Source organism: Lagopus leucura, unplaced genomic scaffold (assembly GCF_019238085.1).
Source record: "Lagopus leucura isolate 7727_CA_CO unplaced genomic scaffold, USGS_WTPT01 Super-Scaffold_100159, whole genome shotgun sequence".
In the NCBI taxonomy this organism is placed as follows: Eukaryota; Metazoa; Chordata; class Aves; order Galliformes; family Phasianidae; genus Lagopus; species Lagopus leucura.
The window spans coordinates 1,020,339-1,042,851 of NW_024962335.1; the positions used below are offsets into that span (position 1 = coordinate 1,020,339).

The 22,513-nt window shown below is 36.9% G+C and overlaps 1 protein-coding gene across 5 annotated transcripts in view; it reads left to right on the forward strand.

Moving 5' to 3' along the window:
• Positions 1–22,513, forward strand: part of NAV3 (neuron navigator 3) — a 253,829-nt gene that overhangs the window by 157,945 nt on the left and 73,371 nt on the right. For all 5 annotated transcript variants that reach the window (XM_042890140.1, XM_042890143.1, XM_042890144.1 and 2 more), the window contains one exon: positions 987–1,106. In XM_042890140.1, coding sequence (XP_042746074.1) covers positions 987–1,106 — 120 coding nt within the window. The remainder of the gene's footprint in view (positions 1–986; positions 1,107–22,513) is intronic.

A 22,513-nucleotide genomic window follows, 5' to 3' on the forward strand; every position in this document is an offset into this window, starting at 1 on the left:
GTTTGTATACTTGGACACTTTGGCTGAAAGATGGATTTGAATGGCATCATTTCATGGCCCTAGGAAAACTTTTGTTAAAGATTGTTTGAATTGGGAGTGAACTTCTGTATTTTAGACATTCTCCCAGCATTAAGGATCACTCTTATTTCAGTAAGCCTGTACATTTGTTTTTTAATAGGTTCACTGGGGTATGCCAATATTTTTCAGTTATCAAAAACAAGAAAGAGGTATAAAAATCAAGTCTTTGAAGGCAGACAGTTTAATGTAAGCTTCTTCAAGAAAATAATGGAGAGGTCTTGAGAGAAGCTCACAGTAATGCTCAGTTACAAGCACCATTTTAAACATCTCACAGAGATAACTAAATTGTAGGTAGACATTTCAGAAATTACTGCTGCCACTTGAAATTCAGAATTCTTTAATGGTTCTCTAGTGAGTAAGAAGCACTATTCCCTCTGTTGAATTCATTAGTCATTCACTATAATGTGAATCAAGCAAAGGAAACACAGATGGAAACAGATGTTTAAATACCACTGTAAGGGCTTCAGTGATATCTCTCTTCATATATGAGTGTGTGCATCCCAGCAGGGACTATGGATTTAGGTTCTTAATTTCTGTTCCAATTTAGATGAATGATTTTGTTTGCTCTTTTGTTTTTCCATTAGATTTATACCTCTTGCATCTAGTGTTATTCTTTGACAAGACTGCAGTACTTAAAAGGTACTTCAAATTTACAAAGATAGTTGAGAGCTTCAGTCTAAATATATTTTGGCAAAACAGGTTGCTCTTACCAAATGATCCTAGAAAATGAGCACATAGCTAATCTCCCTTCACTGAGCCCATAAGCTGGGAATATTTAGTCTAAGTCTACATCTAATAGCATAGTCTTTACCTTAAGCAGTTGAATTCCACACTCCATTAACTTTAGAGTGAAACACAGTTGGCAGATGGCTGCATTTCCCACTGATTGACCACACATTTATTTTCAGGTACATGACAGATGGAGGACTCAACCTATATACGAGAAGTCTGAACCGAATACCAGACCTAGCTACTTCTCGAGATGTCATTCAGAGAGGGGTTCATGACGTGACCGTGGATGCAGACAGGTAATGGTGCTTTGCACAGTAAAAACCTATCTGAGCTTTACAGATAATTTTCATCCTCCATACCTGCTAATATACCACTATCCTGCTCATAAGGAATATCAAGAGAAAGCAAGCTTCAAAGTCTAGATGTGTGATCACTGAATATGCCAAATGCTGCAATGGATGGGGAAAAGCAAGTTTCTTGCAAAGGAAGGGGAATCAGAGGAAGAATATATTGCTGAATGTGTGAGTGAATATATTGAGCAGGTCAGACCTCAGACCTATAAACTTGAATTTCTGAAGAAGGGCATGTTTTTACGGGTTGCCTTGTCAGTAGATGAGCACACACAGTCCCTAGGCAGCAGGGAGCTTGCTTGTGCCTGACAAGTGGGGCAGAACACAATTCTGGAGTTAGCTGGAACCAGAACCCTGCTCTTCTTCCCCTATATTGCCCCTGAGCAGTGGGAGGTGATAAGTGTGGTTATGTTCTACTATTTATGCAGCATGAAAAGAAACATTATCATACCCCCGTACACGTATACATAGGTGTGAATATAAAAACGTACTCCCACTAGTACTTCTGAAGATCATGCAAGAATTTTCTTTTGGCTTGTGTCCATCTCTGGGGAATACAGATCCATAACCTAACTTTTGCAGAACTTCATCATCACAGAGCTGTCAGCTCTGAGGTTTTGGTCAGACAATCACAGAGATAAGGAGCAGCTGTGAAATTTGGCAGTGCTCAGTTTTAGGGGTTTAGTCCCATCCTTTCAAAATCAATGTTTTTAATCAAGAAGGGTTGAAAGATTTATGGAGCAGCTTTGGTTTTGTAAACCCAGCAAGCTAGTTGAAGCTTCAGAACAATAATCTAGATATGATATTATTTTCACTTCTCCCAGTTTTTCAGTGGAAATATATCTATGACACAAGTCAGGAATAGTCTGCATTAGTTAAACAATAAATTCAGTGCAGTAAGATAGACAACATAATTTTCTTCTAGAGATTCTAGTTACTTAAAATAAAGGATTGCTTTAACTGATTTAACACTTATTGACCTTGAAGAAAAAATCACTTTTATATGGTTTGTGTTGGTTATTTGGAACACAAGCAATGATGCTATGCAAAGACCAGAAGAGTGTTAGTAGGCGTTTAAGAAAAATAAGTTGGATAGAACTCAGGCAGTAACAGAAGGAGAAAATGAAATGTGGGCAGGAGAGACTTTTGTGAGCTCTGTATGTGAGAACAAGAACCTTAAGCATAAAGTGGGAGAAATGGTGGACAATTTTGGAGTTAGAAATCCAATAATTAAAGACAGAGAACTTAGATAATGCCACATTTTTATGTTTCTCTATATCGAGTTCATTTGGGATGGGAAGTTATTAGAGATCTTACTTTGAATTATTCACAACCAGATTTCAAACCACAAATTTTCCTGGGAAAAAGGAAGTCCAAATTTAGGGATTTTAAAATTTTCTTCTCATTCTTCCTACCCTAAATGCCACTCAAAGCCTTTGTGCTTGTTTTTCTTTGATGTGTTATTCAGTAATGTATGTGTTAATTTGTTCTGTATAGTGTGCTATTATGTATGTTCTGGATGTGAAAATACGAAGAGGCTATCAGTTCTAAGTTAATGAGGTTGCCCAGTATTTGCCAATACATAAATCTGTTTTGGTTTGTTTACACAGACTTATCAGAGTAGTTAAAAAATAGCATGCCCAAAACCACTATGTTGTTTCTGAGCCTTTCATCTCTGAGTCTTTTTCATGTTAGATTTTAAAGCAGAGAGTTCAGAATTGTCAGGAGATTGTTTTGGATCTTGAGCGAAAAGCTGACCAATGTTACGCAAGACGCAAAGCTTTTAAAATACTGGAATTCATGCATACTTATGGAAGAGTTATTTGATCTCAACAACTAAAATTTACATATATTCAGTCTTCATTGTACATTCTCAGACTGCTCTTGACATTAGTAAACTGCATGAGCAGTCCTCAAAGTAATTTTTTTGAGGTTAAAGCCTATAGTGAAGTCGGATTTACTTTGTACTGACAGTTTACCCTTATACGAACAATGACAGCTTGTTCTTGTCCAGACCCTTTAAATGGGATGTCATATTCCATGCCATTTATTATCATATAATTAAAAGCTTAATCATGATGCACTGGCATGAGGAATTTAAATTAAAGATTAGACTACTTTGCCATTTTCTGACCTTTCAGTGCTTGATTTTTAGAAACTTAATCATCTTTGACACTTATTTTTTTGCGTATAAGTGTACTCTATTCCTTCAAGTGACAAGAAGGTGTTTAGGAAGTGGGAAAAGCTCAAGTAGTTTTATGAGTTTTGACGACAGCAAAACATATGCTTGCCAGAAATGAATCACAAAAAAATTGTTCTAGGTCACTCAATAAAACTATTTCTCTGATCTTCACCAAAGCATGTCACATTTATATGAAATCAAATGAGAAAGCAGTATAGAAATTGCTGAGAGTCCTGCTTTGTTTGAAAGGAGATGTTTTGAACCTTCACAACAGTGCGGGTACCTGAGATTCATTATCATCTCAGGTAGCTTTTACTATAATTTTTATATTCTGGAAAGTAGAGGGGGATTATTTCAGGGTTTCAAGGTATTCTTTGCCACTAATATGATGAACTTCCATTAAAGAGCATTATTCTATTTTCTGTTGGCCAGATAGATACATGAACAACATTTGCATTTTCTCTACAGTATCATTATTATAAGCCATTTTCATAGTTGGCAGGATTTGCCCTGCCCTTTCTGTCGTAAAAGATTCTGCTGGCATCTCTGTGCAGGAAGAAAATAAATGATAGGTTGGAAATACTGACTTACATTAGCTGGCATCCAAGGAGAGAAATTATCTGTCCATCACTACAGCCAGCAAGTTTTGCTGACAGCAGATCCATGTTCTTCATGAAAATTCATCTTAGATTTTCTCTAATAACCTAAACTGCAGCTTCTGCTTACATTTTACAGCTTCTTTGTTTTTGTGAGCTGACAGTACAGTATTCATCAGATAGGTGGGCTGATAATAGCTATAAGAGTAATACCGTTTTTGGAAAATTTATACTTTCAATCTAATTCTCGTCTCAGGGATAAGTCTGGAGTAATTCATTAAAATTAAGGGCACAATCTTGTGTTAAAAGACAATCAGGTCTGCAACTTGCACTCTTAAGTTGGTTTCTGATGGTTTCTGATGCATTCTGATGATGCATTTCTGCTTATTTGGTGAGTGCCAGAAAGCAAAGTATTCAAGGATCTCCTTTTGGAAACAGCACAAGTAAACTCATCCAAGCAATAATATTAAATTGCCCTTTGAACAACTTCATAAGAAGTTAAATGCATGAACACAACATAAGCTCAGGCTCAAGTGTTGCTTGCGTGCTGCTCTGGAAAGCAGATCACTGTAGAAAGGAATGCAGAGTGGTTGTTTGTTCTGGGGAAAGAACTGGAATGGTTCAGTAAAAGGATGAAGGGAACTGGCACATGTCAATGGTTGGATCTTCTTCTCTTGATTTTTTTTTATTGACATTTTTTGTCTGTAGGTGCCTCTTCCTTATTAGTGAGTTACTTTCTGTCAGATAGCATAAAAATTTAGGTAGAGAGCAAGACACATTGTTTGCAGTGAGCAAACTAGGGGTGTGTTTGGGAGAGTTCTAAGTGGTATGATATTACTTTTCATTTATTCTTCTATCTTCCTGCTCTACTCTCTATCATTTGCCCTCTGGGACTCTTAGAGGGAGTATTTAAGGAACATTCTTGGAGTTGAAAACCTTTTTCAAGGTATGATGAGCCAAAAGAGATTAAACAGAACTACACAAAATGAATTATATTCTTGGAAAGAGTAAGGTTCATTGAAAGGTAAATAGTAGTAGTTCCAAACCACCCTGTATTGTCCTTAAAAGCTGTTAAGGAGGCCTGAAGAAGCCCTTCCGAGGAGGGCATATAGCTCTACTGAATTCAGTCGCATTGTTCTTCCACACTTGTTGAATTTAGCACGCTATCAAAAGTCACAGATTTCACAATGGTTAAGTTATGCTGCTATTTTCTCCTGACATCTTGACTGCATTTTTTTCATCTTTTCCTTGGAAAAAGCCAAATCCTTAAAGGTAGCTAGCGCTCTGCTTAGTGTGATTTCATCATGACCTGCTTTGTGACTTTGCTGTTACATTGAATCTGAGCCTGCTTTTGCATGGTTTCAGAGTTCTTGTGCACAGGGAGCCCTGAAAATGTTTCCACCATCTGTCACGTGTGTAGAAGATTTGGCAGTTAGCTCAGATGCATTCAGCCTGGTCTGCTTGTTCTCAGCCAAACCATAATCACCGTAATACGTTATTAATTATAATAAAATAATTCCAGATTTTGCTTGAGGTTTACTAACTTTCTGCATGAATGTCTGTAAGTCTTCTTATGGTATTTGTCAGAATAGATGAACCTTGAGGTGCAATATTGTACTTTTGGAAAAGGATCTTCAAGGTATTGAACTGGGAGCCCTATTTCATGGTAGTATCAGAAGAGGCCAAGAGAGACCATGAAGTAACTTAAAATCCTAATGGAATATGAGCCCAGTCTTGTGCTGGAAAATTGACATTAGAGTGGAATTGATGGTGGTGTTTTAGAACTTGACTCCTTGAGAGGTTGTTCAGTGAACAAGCATACTTTGTATTACCTTCCTGTCCAGTTACTTCTGTGAAATATTATGTATGTGAGCACTGTGTGGCCTTCAATGTGCCCCTGCAGTTTGGTGTTGATGTGATCACTCCTCTGCTGCGTTGCAACTGTTACCTTTTGCTTCTAGAATTTACTATGAATAGTTAAAAGGAAATGTGTATTCCATGGCATTTGTGTTCTTCACTGTCTGCACATGTCCAACCTGCCCTTCCATCTCCCAACGTTTCAGCTCTGTCCAGCTCTAAGGATCAGTGCCAATGGAAATAGCACAAAAATCCTGTAGGAATGAAATAATAAACTGTAAAATTGACACGTACACCTCTATATATATGCCAATCTTCTTTTGCTGTTAATCTATTGCACTGTGGGAGGCTTCCTGTACATCTGCTGCACCTGACTTTACCTCTTAGTATGCTGGGGCTGGGGCTAAACTAAAAAAAGTGGTTATTGACCTTAAAGTTAGCATCATTCATCTAGTTGCGTGACCTGCTATAACTTTCCTGGCTGTGGTTTTACAGTATTAGTAGGTCCTTAGGACACTGAAATAATTATAAACATCTATATTTCACTGTTTCTGCAATTATTACTCAAATATCTCAAGAAAGCATAATTAAAGTATGCCTCTTGTGGAGCAATTTAAATTTAAAGCTCTGTTTTTGCTATTGTTGCTCTCTTCTATCCTTTTAATCTTGTATAATTTCTTTTCACAGCTGTTACTGTTAACATTTCCCACCATTTACTTTTATTATTCTCGAATGATCCTGCATTTTCATAATCTCTGATGTAAATCTTTCCCCATTTTGGCATCTGTTAGGCTATCAAGAATGTTACTAGTCAGAACCATCTATTTCAATGCATAATATATATATATATATTTACGTTTCTGCAAAATAAGTACACTATTAAATTTAACTACCTACAGCATAGATACGTGTGCATCCATGCATGAAGAATAGAATAATTATATCAAAAAGTAGCGCTCCTGGCTTTTTGGCTCATTTATCTTAAAGTACTTAGGATCCTTTGAGAATAAATTCCTTATTTTATAACACAAAATTAAAAATAAAATTCTCAGTAATGCGATTTTGTACAGCGTTATTAATTTAGAAAGAATTGCATTTGAATTGAGTATGACTTTATTTCTGATCATGCTTCCAAAAGTAAGGATTTGGACAATATAAGGTAAGCAGAACAACTGGGCTTTGGTCTTGCTTTGTGAGGTTGTCCCCTTCCTTAGTTGCTTTAAATGTCTGTGGAAGTTGCCTACAGTACTACAGACCAGAACGTGGAAGCACTTAACAGCTATGTAAGCTGTTAGATTGGATATTTTATTAGTATTGGTGATAAAAACTGCATTGTTAGCATGCTGTCATTAGTATGTTAATGTCATGATCCTGCACCATCGTGTCTGCAGAAATGTTTATTTACATCCAGCTTACATAAGGAAATGACATTTGAAAATGCAAGAACATTGCATGGCAGATGCTTACTTTAAAACAAGAATAAGCTGCAAGTGTTTACATGGAGTGAATGACAAATGAAGTTTTCTGTTGTTTTTTTGTTTTTTTGTTTTTTTTTTTTTGTCAAGTGGCAGAACGAGGGACAATATCAACTAATTTCAGTTTTGTGAAAAAGGGATTATTGGAAGAAAGTTTTTAGGCTTACAAGGAATGGAAGTGAATTGCATTCTCATGTGGTGCTAAATGAATTGAGCATATGATTTCCTGTAGGGCCATTAAACTGAAGGGTGTCTGTTTACAGCTGACACATTTAACTTTTTCACAAATCTGTTTCTTCAGAGTGGGTGGTGTGGAGCTGTGCATTAATGTCATGCAGTCTTTATTTCTGCTCATCTCCAAGTTTTGCTTAGATACTTAAAAGTTATTTGAAACTATATTTATTTGAAACGAGGCTGGACTTAACATATTTTAACAGATTGCTATTACTTTCCCTGCAGGAAAAATGCAGATGGTTTATTTTAATTGTAATTTACTTCTGAGGAGAGTACCAGTGTATTCAATAATAATATTATTTAATAATAACTAGCTAAAATGCACTTTCCAGTTTTACTAGCAGCGTGATTTTGGTTCAGTACTTTACTTCACCACTGTCATCAAAGACTATCATACTGGCTCCCTTGTGTTAGAACAAAACATGGGTAGCAAGATATAAATCATTACCCAAAACACCTAAAAGATAAAATCAAAGAATTTCTATCTCCTGTGTGATGCATATTTGAGCCTTGAAGTCGAGAAGCATATGATGTTCTTTCAGATGTCTTGATTTGGTTATTTGGTTGATGGCTGGAGGAAATAATGTTGTAATTTTGTTCTCCTGCATACCTATTTAAAAACAAAACAAAAAAACTTACTGAAATATGCAATGATGAAATAATTCCAATTGAGATTACAGTTCAGACATAAAAACATGGTATGTTTTAGATATAATTCATGAAACTGGATATAAAAATTGTCATTTTGGGAATTTAGCATTGGAGAGGCAGCAATTTGTGATCACTTAGCTGTCTTTTGTTCTAATTTTCAACAGAGAGACCTAGTACCTCATGGAGTAAGCTATTCTCGTTTACTACTTAAGTCATTTATTGAAGAACTTTTTTCTGATTGCTTCTTACCAGATTGAAGTACTTTTTCATATGCTTATATGGGCATGTGTGACAAACATAATTGACGAATTAAGAGAATATTCCAATTAGCACTTCCGTAGAAAGCAATTCTTTTGAAATGCCATAAAAATCCTTTGCTTTTGATTTATTAGTGGTAAGTTCACTTTAAAGATCACTTGGATTTGGCATCTTCAGCAGAATGATGAGGAAGAAACAAAATGGAGATCATTTAATTTAAGCTTAGCATCCAAAGGATGAGAGTGCACATTTACTTCACTTGTGAGGATGCCTTCAGTGTGGCAGGGGAAACCACAAGCTTTTGACCCTTTCAATTGCACTGTGCTACTCTTAGTTTAAAGCAATGATGCTATCAGTCTTGTGGTGATGTTCAATCTATTTTGTATTGGGAACTGCATTACAAGGTAACTTCATCATTAATGGCTAAAAAAGAAGACTGGAATCTAGTTGAAATCTGATTATTGGCTGTTTATGATCAGACAAAATGAAGAGAAGAATGTATCGAAAGCCAGGCAGGTTAAAAAAAAAAAGTGGGAGTATTTTATTTCCAAAGGAAGAAATAGCCTGTCATCCCTGTGAGCTGGCTAAAGAGGTTGCTCAAAAGGAGAAAGCATGGAGGATAATCTGGGAAGGATGCAGCACTGGCTGCAAAGCAACCAGCCAGAGCAGAGAATGCTCCTTGCTTCGTGATGCCTGCTGTCGAGTTCAACGCCTGTTAACCTTTCCAATTGTTAAAACAAAACAAAACAAAACCTCTTTTTTATGTGTGTGTCAACATTTTGCTTTATAAACCTTAAGTATCACTTCTGAGTCTTCTTGTGGTGGAGAGAGAAGAGACGATACTTCCACTCCTATCTGTTCTTTGCTGCTGTGACAGCCTCAGCTGCTTATAGGGAAATGGTGCAGCGATGTGCTTAGAGTTTGTTTTCTTTTGAAGTTACAGCACCTCATCTATAGCTAATTGCTGAAATATTAAGTCCTCAAAGATCTCTTTTGTAAACAAAAGATTACCATAACAATTTAAGCATGATCAGTTGTGTAAACTTAAGAGTGGAACCCACAGTACATTTTGCAAATCAAGTTTTGTACAAAAGAATGCAATATAGTTATAGCAGATTAAATGGTGTAAACTATATTATTTTTAAAAAATTTAAATAGCTTCTCCTCATTTAATCTTATCTGAACAAATATTTCCTTAATCCATTGCTTGTGTGCATCAACTTTTATCTCCAGTGTTTTAAACTTCCTCTTATATTTATTTTGGATGTATGTTTCTCTAGATCCATTTTGCACTGTAGAATAGAATGTAAAATGGCTGCTAAAGCTATTAACTGCTGTGTAGGTAAATTCAGGAAAGCAAAAAATCGCTTTACTGAAATATTAAAGCGTGTATGGCTTTGAAAATAATTGCATTTCCCTGAGAAGTACAATAATTGACAGAACAGGTATTCTTCATTCCTCAAGGTGTTTTTTTTAGAAATAAATCTTACTGATACAAGCTGGAGTGTTTTAGCATTTTCATATGCTACAATTCTTTTTTTTGTGAATTCCCCAGGATATCGTGTTAAAGATGAAATTCAGATATTTCAAATCAATGGGATTTGAATTAGGTTCTGGCAAAAAGACTGCAGAAACAGAAAATACTAATCTATGCATTACCTATCTTCCAATTGTTCATTAATTAACGGATTAATATTGATAGCCATTGCCTGAAATCTGAAAATATGTTTATTCAGATTTGAAATACACACTCAATTTTAGGAGTAAGATCATGAATGTTAGGAACAAGCCATGAGGAATTAAGGTGAGCTGTGCTTATCTTAATTTTTGAAATCAAATCTTGATGTTTCTATTAGATATTTATGCCAGATTCAAACACCAAAGTAGACTCAATTTAATGAATGATCTGTATCTGGTGTAACTGGAAGAAAGGTAAAGCTTTATGAGAAGCAAGTGACCAGTAACAGTGTATAATCTTCATAATTTGTGAACCACCATCTGGAAGCTCTCATCTTTTCATTGCCTACACCTAAAACATAACTAGACAGCTAGCTTTTACCTTATGTTAAGATGGAGCACCCTTGTTTTGAAGACGAAAAAAAAAAAAAAGAAAGATTTTCTTTTGTTTGTTTGTTTGTTTTGGCTTGGTTTTGATTTTGTTTGGTTTTCTCCTAAAATAAAAGAAATTCTAATGGTGCACTGCAGTGATGTGACAAACCTGTATGTACTTACATCAGCCACAGCATGACGTGACATAGTGTCATCCAGGGGTCATCCCTTGGTAGAAGGAGTTGCCTTTCAAGGGATTTTAGAATAGCTCCATTTTAGGAAAACCAGTTTCTGTACAGAAAAGCTATTGAAAGAAAATTCAATGTTTCTTTAAAGATAAAAAGTTATTCCTTTTCCTCTTCAAGTGAAAATCATTCCCCTTCATGAAAAGAATTGCCTTAGTATGCCATATATGACCGAAATCTTTTGATGCTTAAAAAAAAAACCACACTGAATTGGCTCTATTCTATGTATTTCCCCTTTGTTCAGGATAGAAAGAAGTTTATGATCTCCTATCTTGTACATCTTTCTTTCTCTTTCTTTAATCATTTAAATTAATGATAAAATAATACTCTCAAGAAATGGATGAATATAAAGTGGATGAACTCAATTGAAAACCATTTAGGAAAAATAGTCTTTTTGTGTTGACAATTATAATTTAAAGCCTTGCAGATATATTGTGAAAGCTAATTTTCCAACCATATTATATTAGTGCTACATTCTATAATATTATCCATCATGTTTTCTTTTAGAACAACTTGATTGGACTGGCAGTGTAGGAAATTTTAATAAGACTATGCTTTATATATGTGTGTCATTCCAGTGTGCCTCTGAATTGCTGAGTAGTGGTAAGTGAGCCTCAAGAGTTTCTGCAGATTTCCAGTGTTAGCAGTAAGAGCAGACTCCATCACAGAAAATTTACAGTAGAGAGTTTATTAATTTTGGATTGCTGCTTCGTACAACTCTGCACAGAGGGGATAAATACTGAAGGTAACTGACCATCAATGCTTCATGCAGTATTGGTTCTTAGTCCTCAGTGAGCATATCTAGCACTTACTCAGAGCATCATAACTATTTCCTTGACAGGAGCTTTATTTCTCGCACTGGCCGTGGTGTTGATACAAAGAGGAACAGAACAGTGAGGAGTTTTGTATGTGATACTCATTTTCTTGAAGCTTTAGGAACATGGCAGATATCTTCTCTACCATGCCCAGCTGGGAACATTTAGCTGTTCCCTGTCTTCTAGGAAAACAGCAGTAAATCCAAACATTGCATTCATTTCACTAATAATTGAATTGTCATAAGAATAAGGGTTTTGATCTTTTCTTTCCAGAAGGTAGCAGCACATTTCTAGGTTTGTAGTTGTGGCTTTGCCATAGGGTATTATGATGCCAAATTGCTGTTGATTCTTCAACTTTTCAAGTTGTAGCTTTTTGTAAAAATACTTCTCAAACTAAAGGGATCTCAGATTTTGTTTTTGCTGGTGATCCTTGTAAGAAGTCATTGTTCCTCATAAAGCTGGATTTGAAGTGTCTCCTGCTTTTCCAGCCTTCTGTCCTATTCTCCACACTATTTCTAAAAATCTTTTTGTAAGGGTTTGCCATAACTTAAAGATTAGGCCATACACATAATCAGATCTTCCTGAATGATATGTGATTAGATTCAAGAGCTGGATGCTAAAGTTGCAGATTTAGCAAATTACTTACTCTTTTCAATTGACCCTGGAGAATTTCCTCAGGGTAAATTTGTAGATTAATGTACATGTCACAGAAAGCCTTTGCTCTTTAAGGCAACTCAGCTATGAATCTTGCTGTGTTTTTTTGTACTTTTCTGTTCCTGAAAGAAGAATAAACAGCACTATGTTGAACCAGTATGATTTTAGAAGACAAGTGTATTTTTGCTGGAACCATCTCATGAGAATATTGTGGATTTGTGATATATATAATCAGTCTACCATTTATTATTTGCATTTTAGTACTTGGCCCCACTGAAAGATGGAGCAACTCCTACACTGGCCCCCCCATGTTGTCTGCTTTCTTGTGGGTCTCTAGTGCATACTGTACACACAAGACCATATTCACCATTAAAAGCTTCCCCCAAAAGACTGTTAACACACTCTAAATTTTCTTTACAGTAAGCCAGAGAGTGCTAAGAATGATTTAGTACTTTCCCTGCAGTTCTTAAAAAGGAGCATATGTGAAAAGGGCAGCCAGAAAATGAACTGTTGGTCTGGGCTGAACCTGGAACAGGAAACTCCTAGGGACACAGCAGAGAAGTGACTATCATGAAGAATGGGCAAATCTTGTTGCTAATTATATACCTAAGGAGAATTATCACATGTCTCTTTAACACCTAAAGATCTTCTGAGGCTGTGTGCACACAAGACATCAAAAGGATACTGGCAACACTATTTCAAAGAGCATATGTGCCATGACAAGTACAGCGTGCAAAAATGTGAGGCTGACGTTGGCTCTGGTTGGTACACCAGGAAAAGAGGACTGTGTGTTATCCTCATCCCACTCAACTGGGATGCTCTGAAATGACTTTATAGGCTGTTGGCTGAAAAGACTGCAGGTGTATCTGTTGACTCTATTTTTGGCATGGATGCAGTAGGTTCTTGCAGTGGAATATGCTGGGCCCTTTGTTGCAGAGATTGGCCAAGCACAGAGGGAACCCTAGCAGTCCCTGTGAGATTGCCAGCAGCTCAACAGAGCTGGTGTGGCTCCTTTAGCTTCATGCTTCAGCTCTTGCCAGCTGCTTCACTTAGCCAAATGGTTGCTCAAGAGCCCTTCAGATGCTCTCAATTATAAAAGAAATTTCACTACTTTCCATTTGTTGTTAGGCTGTGGAAATCCTGGTATGGCCCGGAGGTGCTCTGGGTGCAATTGGTATGAACAAGGGAACGTAACTTGCAGTAGCTGTGTGTAACATTTTAGTCAGATAGACGAGATAGAAAACTATATTAAATGCTAAATAAATCAATGCTGCATTATGTCAGAAAAATATATTTATCAGAATAGTACTTCAGAGTAATATCCTATAGTAGCAAAAAAAGTACTGATTTCTTCTCTGCTGTAGTTTCTAAGTTCTCTAATCCATATTTATCTGCCATGTTGTAATGAAGTCTATGTGCCAGTGCCATCAGGACAAGCCCTAAGGATCAGCTGGCTTCTATTACGATCCCAGTAAGTCTCATGAAAATAACAGCAGAGATGGTAAAAAACATATGACTGTAATTATTTTATACAAAAAATGACCAACCTTGTGGTAGATATGTTGCAAGTTAGAGTAGTTGTACAAACTTTTTTGCTTTACACACTATTTCACTTTGTATACTCAAGTTCCTTTAATTTTCCTGAAGTTAAACAATCACAATACTTCTTTGCATTCTGAGTACATTTTTGTTTTTGCATTGACTGTCTTATTTTTGTCAGCCACATAATGTTTTATTGGATGAGAACATAGGCAATCATTCATGCATTTTTGGAAAGCTAGTAGTATATTAATGTTTTTCCATAAAGATGTTCTGTCTGCTATTTTTCTCTACATTTTAGAAAAATTTTAGAAGTATTTTTAAAAAATGATCACTGGAAAAACATGGGATTTTAAAGCCAAAGTTTTGCCAGAGTTCTAATTTATATGGTTAAACAAGGCTTTTTAAGAAAGTACTACATCCTTTATTTTTAAGCTAATTTAAAAACATACCCCCTTCGTTAATGGGTTCTTCTTCCTACTGCTAGTTTTTGTCCTCTGATATTTTTATAAAAGCCTTCTGTATTCCCATTTGGATAGCATTACTTCATGATGCTTCTTCTCAGGCCTTATCTCTTGCCTGCAAGACTTGGCTGAAGCTAACTTATTAATTGGTTTCCTCCCCTTTTTCATTTTACAAGAAAGGACATTTTTAACCTTCGGACTCTGAAATCACACCAGTCATTTATTTCTCCTTGCATTCATCTTCTGAAGCAGTACTGAATCCCTTTATACCTCCTGGGGTGTCCTTTAGGCTTGACCAGCTTTCCTATACCCTGGTAGTTTTCGGCAGTGTTTTTCTTTCTTGGCTTCTTCTAGCTCCTTTCATTTGGATGTTTAATCTTATATTCAGCATCTGCTACTGTTATTTTTTCTTTATAAAAGAAGAGAATGCTAATCAGTAGTCTTACCTTTCTGAAGGATAGATTATACTTCAAAATACACTCTGGTTCTCCTTGTTGATAAGCATTTGATTGAACGAATAACCCAGTAAATAGCGGTAAGACTTTCCTTTACATTTTCCCATAGTGATTGCATCATTTTAAATTTATCACCACTGCATTTTTGATGGTGGGATTATAGCTCAGTCATGGTACCAGTCTGAAATCTATGTTCATAGAATGATAGAATGATTGATAGAATGATAGAATCGTAGAATCATAGAATGGCCTGGGTTGAAAAGGACCACAATGATCATCTAGTTTCAACCCCCTGCTATGTGCAGGGCTGCCCTGCCAACCACCAGACCAGGCTGCCCAGAGCCACATCCAGCCTGGCCTTGAATGCCTCCAGGGATGGGGCATCCACAGCCTCCTTGGGCAACCTGTTCCAGTGCATCACCACGCTCTGTGTGAAAAACTTTCTCCTAATATCTAATTTAAACCTTCCCTGACGCAGTTTAAAACCATCCCCCCCTTGTCCTATCACTATCCACCCTCATAAACAGTCATTCTCCCTCCTGCTTATATGCTCCCTTCAAGTACTGGAAGGCAACAGTGAGGTCTCCCCGGAGCCTTCTCTTCTCCAGTCTAAGCAAACCCAGCTTCCTCAACCTTTCTTCATAAGAGAGGTGCTCCAGCCATCTGATCATCTTAGAGTCTCTCTTCAGGAAATATAAGTATTGTTGATGTTCAGTTACACTTATGAAGGCAATTGCCCTTCTGTTTTAGGTTTACTTTTGTGGTGTTAAATGCTAGCCCAGTGTTGCACTTTGAACAGCCCCGTCTTTCTTCAGCTTCTCTTTCAATCTCTTATGCTGGTTTTGGCACACTCATGTTTATTCTGGTGTGAAGCTGCACTCTGTGCCAGGCACTGACTAGGAGGTGGAAGACAGGATCATTAGGCAAAAATGAGAAAAAGTAGCAAAAGGCTGTTGTCAGTATTCAATTAGGAAAGAAGCCTTTGACATCCTAATAAATAGTGACGATGTGAAACATTCCAAGAAATTTGCTTCGGCATCTCAGAGTGGGTGGTAAGAAATGCGACAGACAAGAAGGCTGGAATGTGAGAGAGGAACATCTCCTAAACTGGCAGAGGCTTTTTTTTAATTGCAACAGGCTTCAAATGTGTTTGCTGTCTGCAGTTCTATTTGTATTTCAGCGCTGTCCTGCTAGTCTACTCTCCAGCTCAAGCGTTGCCATCATCTATTAATGTAGAAAGAGAGAAAGGGTTTCTTAGTAACAAGGAGTTTTTTTGATTATTTGTGTTTTCCCCATATGCTGAAGACATTCAGGGTTTTCTCCAGCTTCATGTTAGTGATCTGCCTCTGAGTCTTGGGCATCTAACTGGAGTAATTTGTGGGTTAGAGGCATGTGCTGTTACATCTTCCTGAAGCATTCTAACTGATGAAAGATTTTTTTAATTTGCTTTTGTTTTATTTCTTTTCCATTTGCTTTGGTTTTGTGCTTTTCTTGCCTAGCTTAAGCCAAACAGTAGCCCTGATTTTTGGTCTGCTCCAGCTTTAAATCAGGATGACATTTATGGGAGATCAGAGAGAAATTCAGGATGCTGGGGAGAGATCCAGGGTGACTGGCTGCTGTTCTGGCAGTGATTTATTAAAGCAGCTGCCTTATCTCTCTAACTGAGATTCTGGCACATTCACTGCTATAAGCCCAGCTCGCCAGAGGTCTTGGAACCTTCTCAGTAGAACTTTCCTGTGTCATAGACTTTGACATTCAAGTTGAAAGCTGAAGAATGACTTCATTTTCTAATATCAAATATTGATGTGTTATGAGTAAACTGTGCTTCATTGCAGCAAGCAGCCATTGTGGATACGTATTGACCCTGTGAATGCTGAGTTGTTGTTATTTTTTTTAGAAGAAGTAATGTATGTTTTTCAATTTCTCCTAGAGAAGAATGAACACTTCTGAGTTCTGGACATATTCTTTTAATTTTATGAAGATGCTTTGTGCTTTAATAATTAGGAGACATTCTAAGAGAACGATCAAACAACAAGGCAGGAAAATTACTATGACACGGGTTGTCTTTGCTTCTAGGAAAAAACTATCTTTCCTCTGTTTAGCTAGTGCAAAGTCACAAACTTATAGCTGTCGTTCAGCCCACAATTATATGAAACACAATGCAGAACTGATGGAAGTGATATTAAGTATGTATAGTCTATTTCATGCTACCTGAATTTAATTGCTTTACCCAAAATCAAAACAAAATGACAGCATAAAAAGAAACAAACATGAAAGCAGGTATAACCTCTAATTCAATAGGCAAGCTGGACAGAAAACTGAAATTCCTGGCTTAATGCTATGTCTCTTACTGTTTTAAATTTTCTTGGTAGTGTACATTACAGGGGCTGATTTTTTTCTTTCCAAGGAGTAAGAAAGAAATGTCTGTGTATTGTAAAAGGCAAATCTTGCAATAGAAAGAATCTTGCCTTATATTTTTATTACCTCCCACCCCTAAGCCATGCAAGATTTGAATGAATTTAACATTTTTCTGTCCTGCAAGGTTAGAAATGCCACATATCCCCTGTAATGCCAGTGGTGCTATTGAGAGGGGCCAGAGGAGGCAAAAAAAATTCCAAGAAGCTCACTGATGTATACTGCGTGCATTTTGCCTACTGGTGTCTGTCCAAGCAGTGGGAGCATGTGCACACGTACACACATTGTGTCAGTGTCTCTGTTGTCAGCAGTGGAAGGAGTGATGCTCCACAAGCTGTGCTGCCTCTTTGCGCTGTCACTGTTCATGCAGACTCTGTGCTCAAAGCCGGTTGACTTTGAAAGTCACCTAGCAAGCTGGTGGGATTTAAAAGCTAAGAGGATGTGACCTTAAATGGTTTGCACTGACACGGTGCGCTATGGTTTAGCTCTTGGAAGATAAACATAAGAAGAGTCCTAGGAAGCTAACAGATAAAGAATGACATTATGGGCCAAGGGAGCAAAACCACAGTGAAGATGTTTTCATCATGATTCCAAATAGATAAGTTAAAATTAACAAAGCATTTTGTGAAGATACATCAGGCTTGAGAAACTGTTTTGGTTCCCACCGTCTGATGAACTAGATAATTAAAAATTTACCCTGACAGTGCAGTTCAAAACTACTAATTATTTCTCAGTTTTTGCTTGGCAGCATGGTGCTGTGTGTCAGACCTAATTGACATTATATTTTACTGAACATATCAGAAGTAGAAATGGAAAAAATCTGCATGTGTTCTCTTTCCCTTTGTTGCAGTGACAAAAGAAGGAAGTATTCTTTAATTATACTCTGCCATTCACTATTAATATTTTTTTCCTTTGTCTCCACAACTTTAACAGATACTCCAAGCAGCTAGGGAAATAGAGGAGGAAGGATTTTTATTTTTTTATTTTTTTTTTTATCATTAGACAAGTCTGCTGGTTTCTAGACTTTTAGTCCCTTGATGCAAAGTTTTCCAAGTGCTTCAAAAGCATCTGCACATTTCTTTTGCTTTATTTCTGCAGTGGGGAAATGTTTTCTTCCTATTAACTGTGATAAGTCTGCCCTTTACATCTGCTGCTTGTGTTATTGATTAGGCAAGCAGCTTCTGGCTGCTCTGCTGCTTTGCTCAGTTCTGAAACTGCTCACTGCACGCTCTTTAGTGCTCACCCTGACTGTTTTCCCATCCTGCCCTGTCCTAAATGCCATGAAAATTGTAAATTTTCTGGGGCAAAGATTCTTACTGGTGTATTGCTCCACTGCACATATAGCATGTTCAGCTAAAATATTTGAGTTTCTATTCTTTTGAAGATATCACAATCAATGTTATGGTAACTATTAGTGACAGTCATTCAAAGCAGCCTTCACAAAATTAACTTTGCACTCATTTTTTGAATTGATTCCAACCCATCATCGAATGCTATTTCTCCGTGACTCAGTCATGCACTTCTTTCAGAGTACTGCTATTTTTTCCAGCAGAATTCCTCCTTGAAATATGTTGCCTAAAATAGAGGGGATGAAACAACACATGAAAAGTTAATTGAGGGTATTTTGCACTGAGGAAGTGAGGCTGTGAAATTAGAGATTTGGATTGGAAAGCACCTTTGTTGTCCCATCTAGCATAATTCTTCTCTATTGCTGAGTAAATACTTTTGGCTTTCTGTTCCCACGTTGACTATTGTATTTCCCTGAGTGACAATTTTATGGTCTGCCATTGCAGGATATTAAATTGCCTTTTCTCACTGAGTTGTGTTTTTATATAGATTTTCTCAAATGCATTAACGCAAAATACTAAAATAAAAAATAGCATTAAATGGTAGAAAGCAGGAAATTTAAAGAAATGTATGTGAGATAGCTATCAGAAAAGCAGTCAGAACAAGCGAAACAAAAAAGCAAAACACAAAAATTTCTGAGCTAAGAGTTGAAGGAAATGAGAACGTAGTCTGTTTAAAAAAATAACAATAAAGCAATCACCATGAAATAAGAATAGTGGTAGTTTTCATAATCTTTCAAAAATTGAATTGTAAAAGGTGCTTTTATCATACTAATGTCTGTGCCCATTTTGGTAAAGCATTCCGCTGATTCTCTGTATGGCTGCAGTTAATTATCAAGGTGCAGTTAGCACTTAGTAACGGTGACAGGGAGAAATGTTGCTTCATAGCTTAGTAGTGTAAGATATCTGGACAAAGAACATCCAACAATTTAGAAGGAAAGGCAGGAGAAAAAACTTCCAGATATTCTCCACTTGATTTTGGAACCCAATAAGACAGTACCAGTCAATTAGAGAAGTTAAATGCTGAACCACACTATGGGAATAGGATGCATGTGGAATCAAGAGAAACTGCTTAGTAATCTTGATGCCTTACTCAGAATATTCGAGCGTATATTTTTTACGTAATCCTTACGTGTGGAGATGAGCATCATCTATTGACAAGAGCCAAGGTGAGATGAAAGAGAATGTGCCAAGCGTCTTGCTGCTCTTCAGTAGTGCCACTCCCTTGCATTCATTACAGATTGCTGGAAGAAGCTATTTAATAAAACTCTCAGTAGAGTCTCTCATGATTAGTTAATTTCTGTCATAAAATTGCTGAGAGACCTCCCATATTATCTCTTTGATTGCAATATGGTCTGCTATTTGACAACTCCAGTAGAGCTCATTGTCTAATCAAGGAATCTCCCAACTCAATTTATTGTATTACACAAACATGTATACTCTGAACAGGTTCTACCTATTGAACATTAACACCAAGATCATGTTGTAATAAATACTTTACTAAAAAAAATAGTTAAATAAGATTTGCTTACTACAAAATTATTTTTATCACACACACACACAAAAGGGGAAGCAAGGAGAATTGCACTATTTCAAAATTATTGCTCTCATTCACACTTCTTTTAATATTACTATTACTGTTAACGTATCACTAAGTTAATGGAAGTATTACTACAATAGTGATAAAATATTCACTACATTACCAGAAAATGGTTAAGAATGTGTTCATCCATCATATATCTGAATATTGAGTGAAATGAGAACAATTCACAGTAAAATGACTGGAAAATAATGAGATCTGAGTTAGGTAAAATCATTCAACCTAGATGAAAACAAGATAATTTTTCAGGATGCCATTTTCAAATTCCATTTTTCTGCAGGCACTTTCTTGACAATAACTGCAGCCACTTCTATAAAATCTTTTGCTGATCAATATTTTTACAGTAGTTGAGATTAGGTTTTTCATTGTAGTGACAGCAACGTCGATGAAATATTTGGCCTTAATGATTCTGTTCTGGCAGCAGCTACTAATTCTCCTTACGATGAGATTGAAGGTCTTGGTACGGCGGTTGCTGGGATGGCTGACAGGGTGGATTAGTGATGCTGAGCCCTGTAGGAAAAGGTCACTGCTGCAGTGCCCAAGGGAGGCTTGCCACTGGGAGGGGTGAGGCCTCAAAGAGAGGTTTGGACTTGGACAAAATAGTCATTGGCAGGTATAAGTAGGATTTGCTTATTGCATCCTCCTTATCTTTGCCTACCAACAGCACTCCAGGTTTCTAATCACTATTGCCAGGCAGCTGTCACCTTCACAGGACTGTCAGCTCTGCTCTTGCCAGCCCTGTGTTATTTGTTGGTGATGTTTCCAAAAGGAAAATCTTCAGCAAGCATGGCGCTGCTGGGTGAAAAGGCAAAAATGAAAGATCTTTTTCTACCGACAGTCTTATACTATGGAAAGCTCTTTTTTTTCCCTTTTTTTGTCCTGTTTTCAAAGTTGCCCACGGTATTCTATGTTCTTCTATATAAGTTGCATATACTTGTCTATATCTCATGGAGAGATCTTGTTTAATCCAAGTGCATTTTGCATCTCATTTAAGTTGGAGTAATTACTTTCAACTGTGAATTACTAGCCATGAGGGTACAGGTTTTCTAAAGATTCATAGAAAAATGTATCGTGTAGTGGCCTTAGGAGACAATTTCTCTCACATGAGGTAATACAGGCAGTGAAGTACTGCTTGTCTGAAAAATGATGGCTCAGCAGTTCACCCTGAAATGTCATGCCATTTCAAAGACTTATCTTTCACAGTGCTGTGTGTTGCAAACTCACTAGTCTGTATACTGAATACTACATACGCAATAAGGATGCTGTATGTAAATGGAAGTGCATGAGAACTTCAGTTTACAAAATGAGAAGTGAATTGTGAGAAGTAAGAATTGATTGGCAGTTTTCTATTTGCATTTAATGGCCCTTGTCCACAGCTGCATTAAGGGCTAGCTGAATTTGATAAGCTGACCATCTGGAGCCGCTTCATATGGGTAATTTTGATTAATACTGTGCTTGATTCCTCTGTTTCGGCTGCATTTTTCTTATACCAGTTGCAGTGTTAAATAGAGACTTTCTTATTTTCCAGGAGATAAACTACTTATTGTGATAGATACTCATTTCCAATCCCAAAAAACTAAACTTCACGTAAAGAATGACCCCACATCTGCTAAAGACACGCATCTCAAACTTCCATTGATGTTAATGACATTGCAAAAATGCACTATACTTACAGAGTTTACAAATGATAACAGGAGGCCTCAATTTAACAATATACTCAATTTAGGAACTAATCTACTTGGACCGGGCAACATTTTGGCGTACCCACAAACTTTTAGCTCCTAAATGGCACAGGTTCTTTGGAAAGGAAGGTCTGGTCTTGTAAAGACAATGAGGTTTCCATACCTGTTGCCTGTCACCCATCCCTTTTGCAAGGAGCACTTTGCGCTTATAACAAAAGGTAGAGGAAAGCAAATGACTAGTTTGAAGAGCAAGGAGGCACTGAATTTAGGTTTAGGACATAAATATTCATCAGATCTAGCCCACTTAAAATAATTGTTAAGCACAGCCTTTCTATGGGAAAAGCTGTCAAGTTTGATGTACAGTGCATTCATGACCTGATGTAGAAATGATTAACTCTGAGATGGAAGAATCTTTTCAAGCAGCATTAAGCAGAATATTTTGCCAGTTTCCCATTATTACTATTTTTTCGGTACTGGTAAAGGTCATTGATTTCAGAGAAATGGAAAGCAGCAATGCGTAAAAGATGGAAACTTAGTTCTCGGGAGTAAACCAATTCCTCCCCCTTCAAACTTTGAAAACAAAAAGAGGAAAAAGAATGCATTCTGATAATTAAAGATTTAAATTAATCTGTCTGCCATGTGGGAGTGCTAGATAGAAAGAAAGTCAATAGGAATCCTTCCTCCTTTCCTTGCTCAGATGCATTATTTGGTATAATTTTAGGCAGACTGTTTCTCAACAGACTACAGGGTGTGTAATATCTTGGGAAAATCAGACCATTTAATCACGTTCTTAACTGCTTATGTGTCATATTTTTAGTCACCTAAGCTTGGTCTTT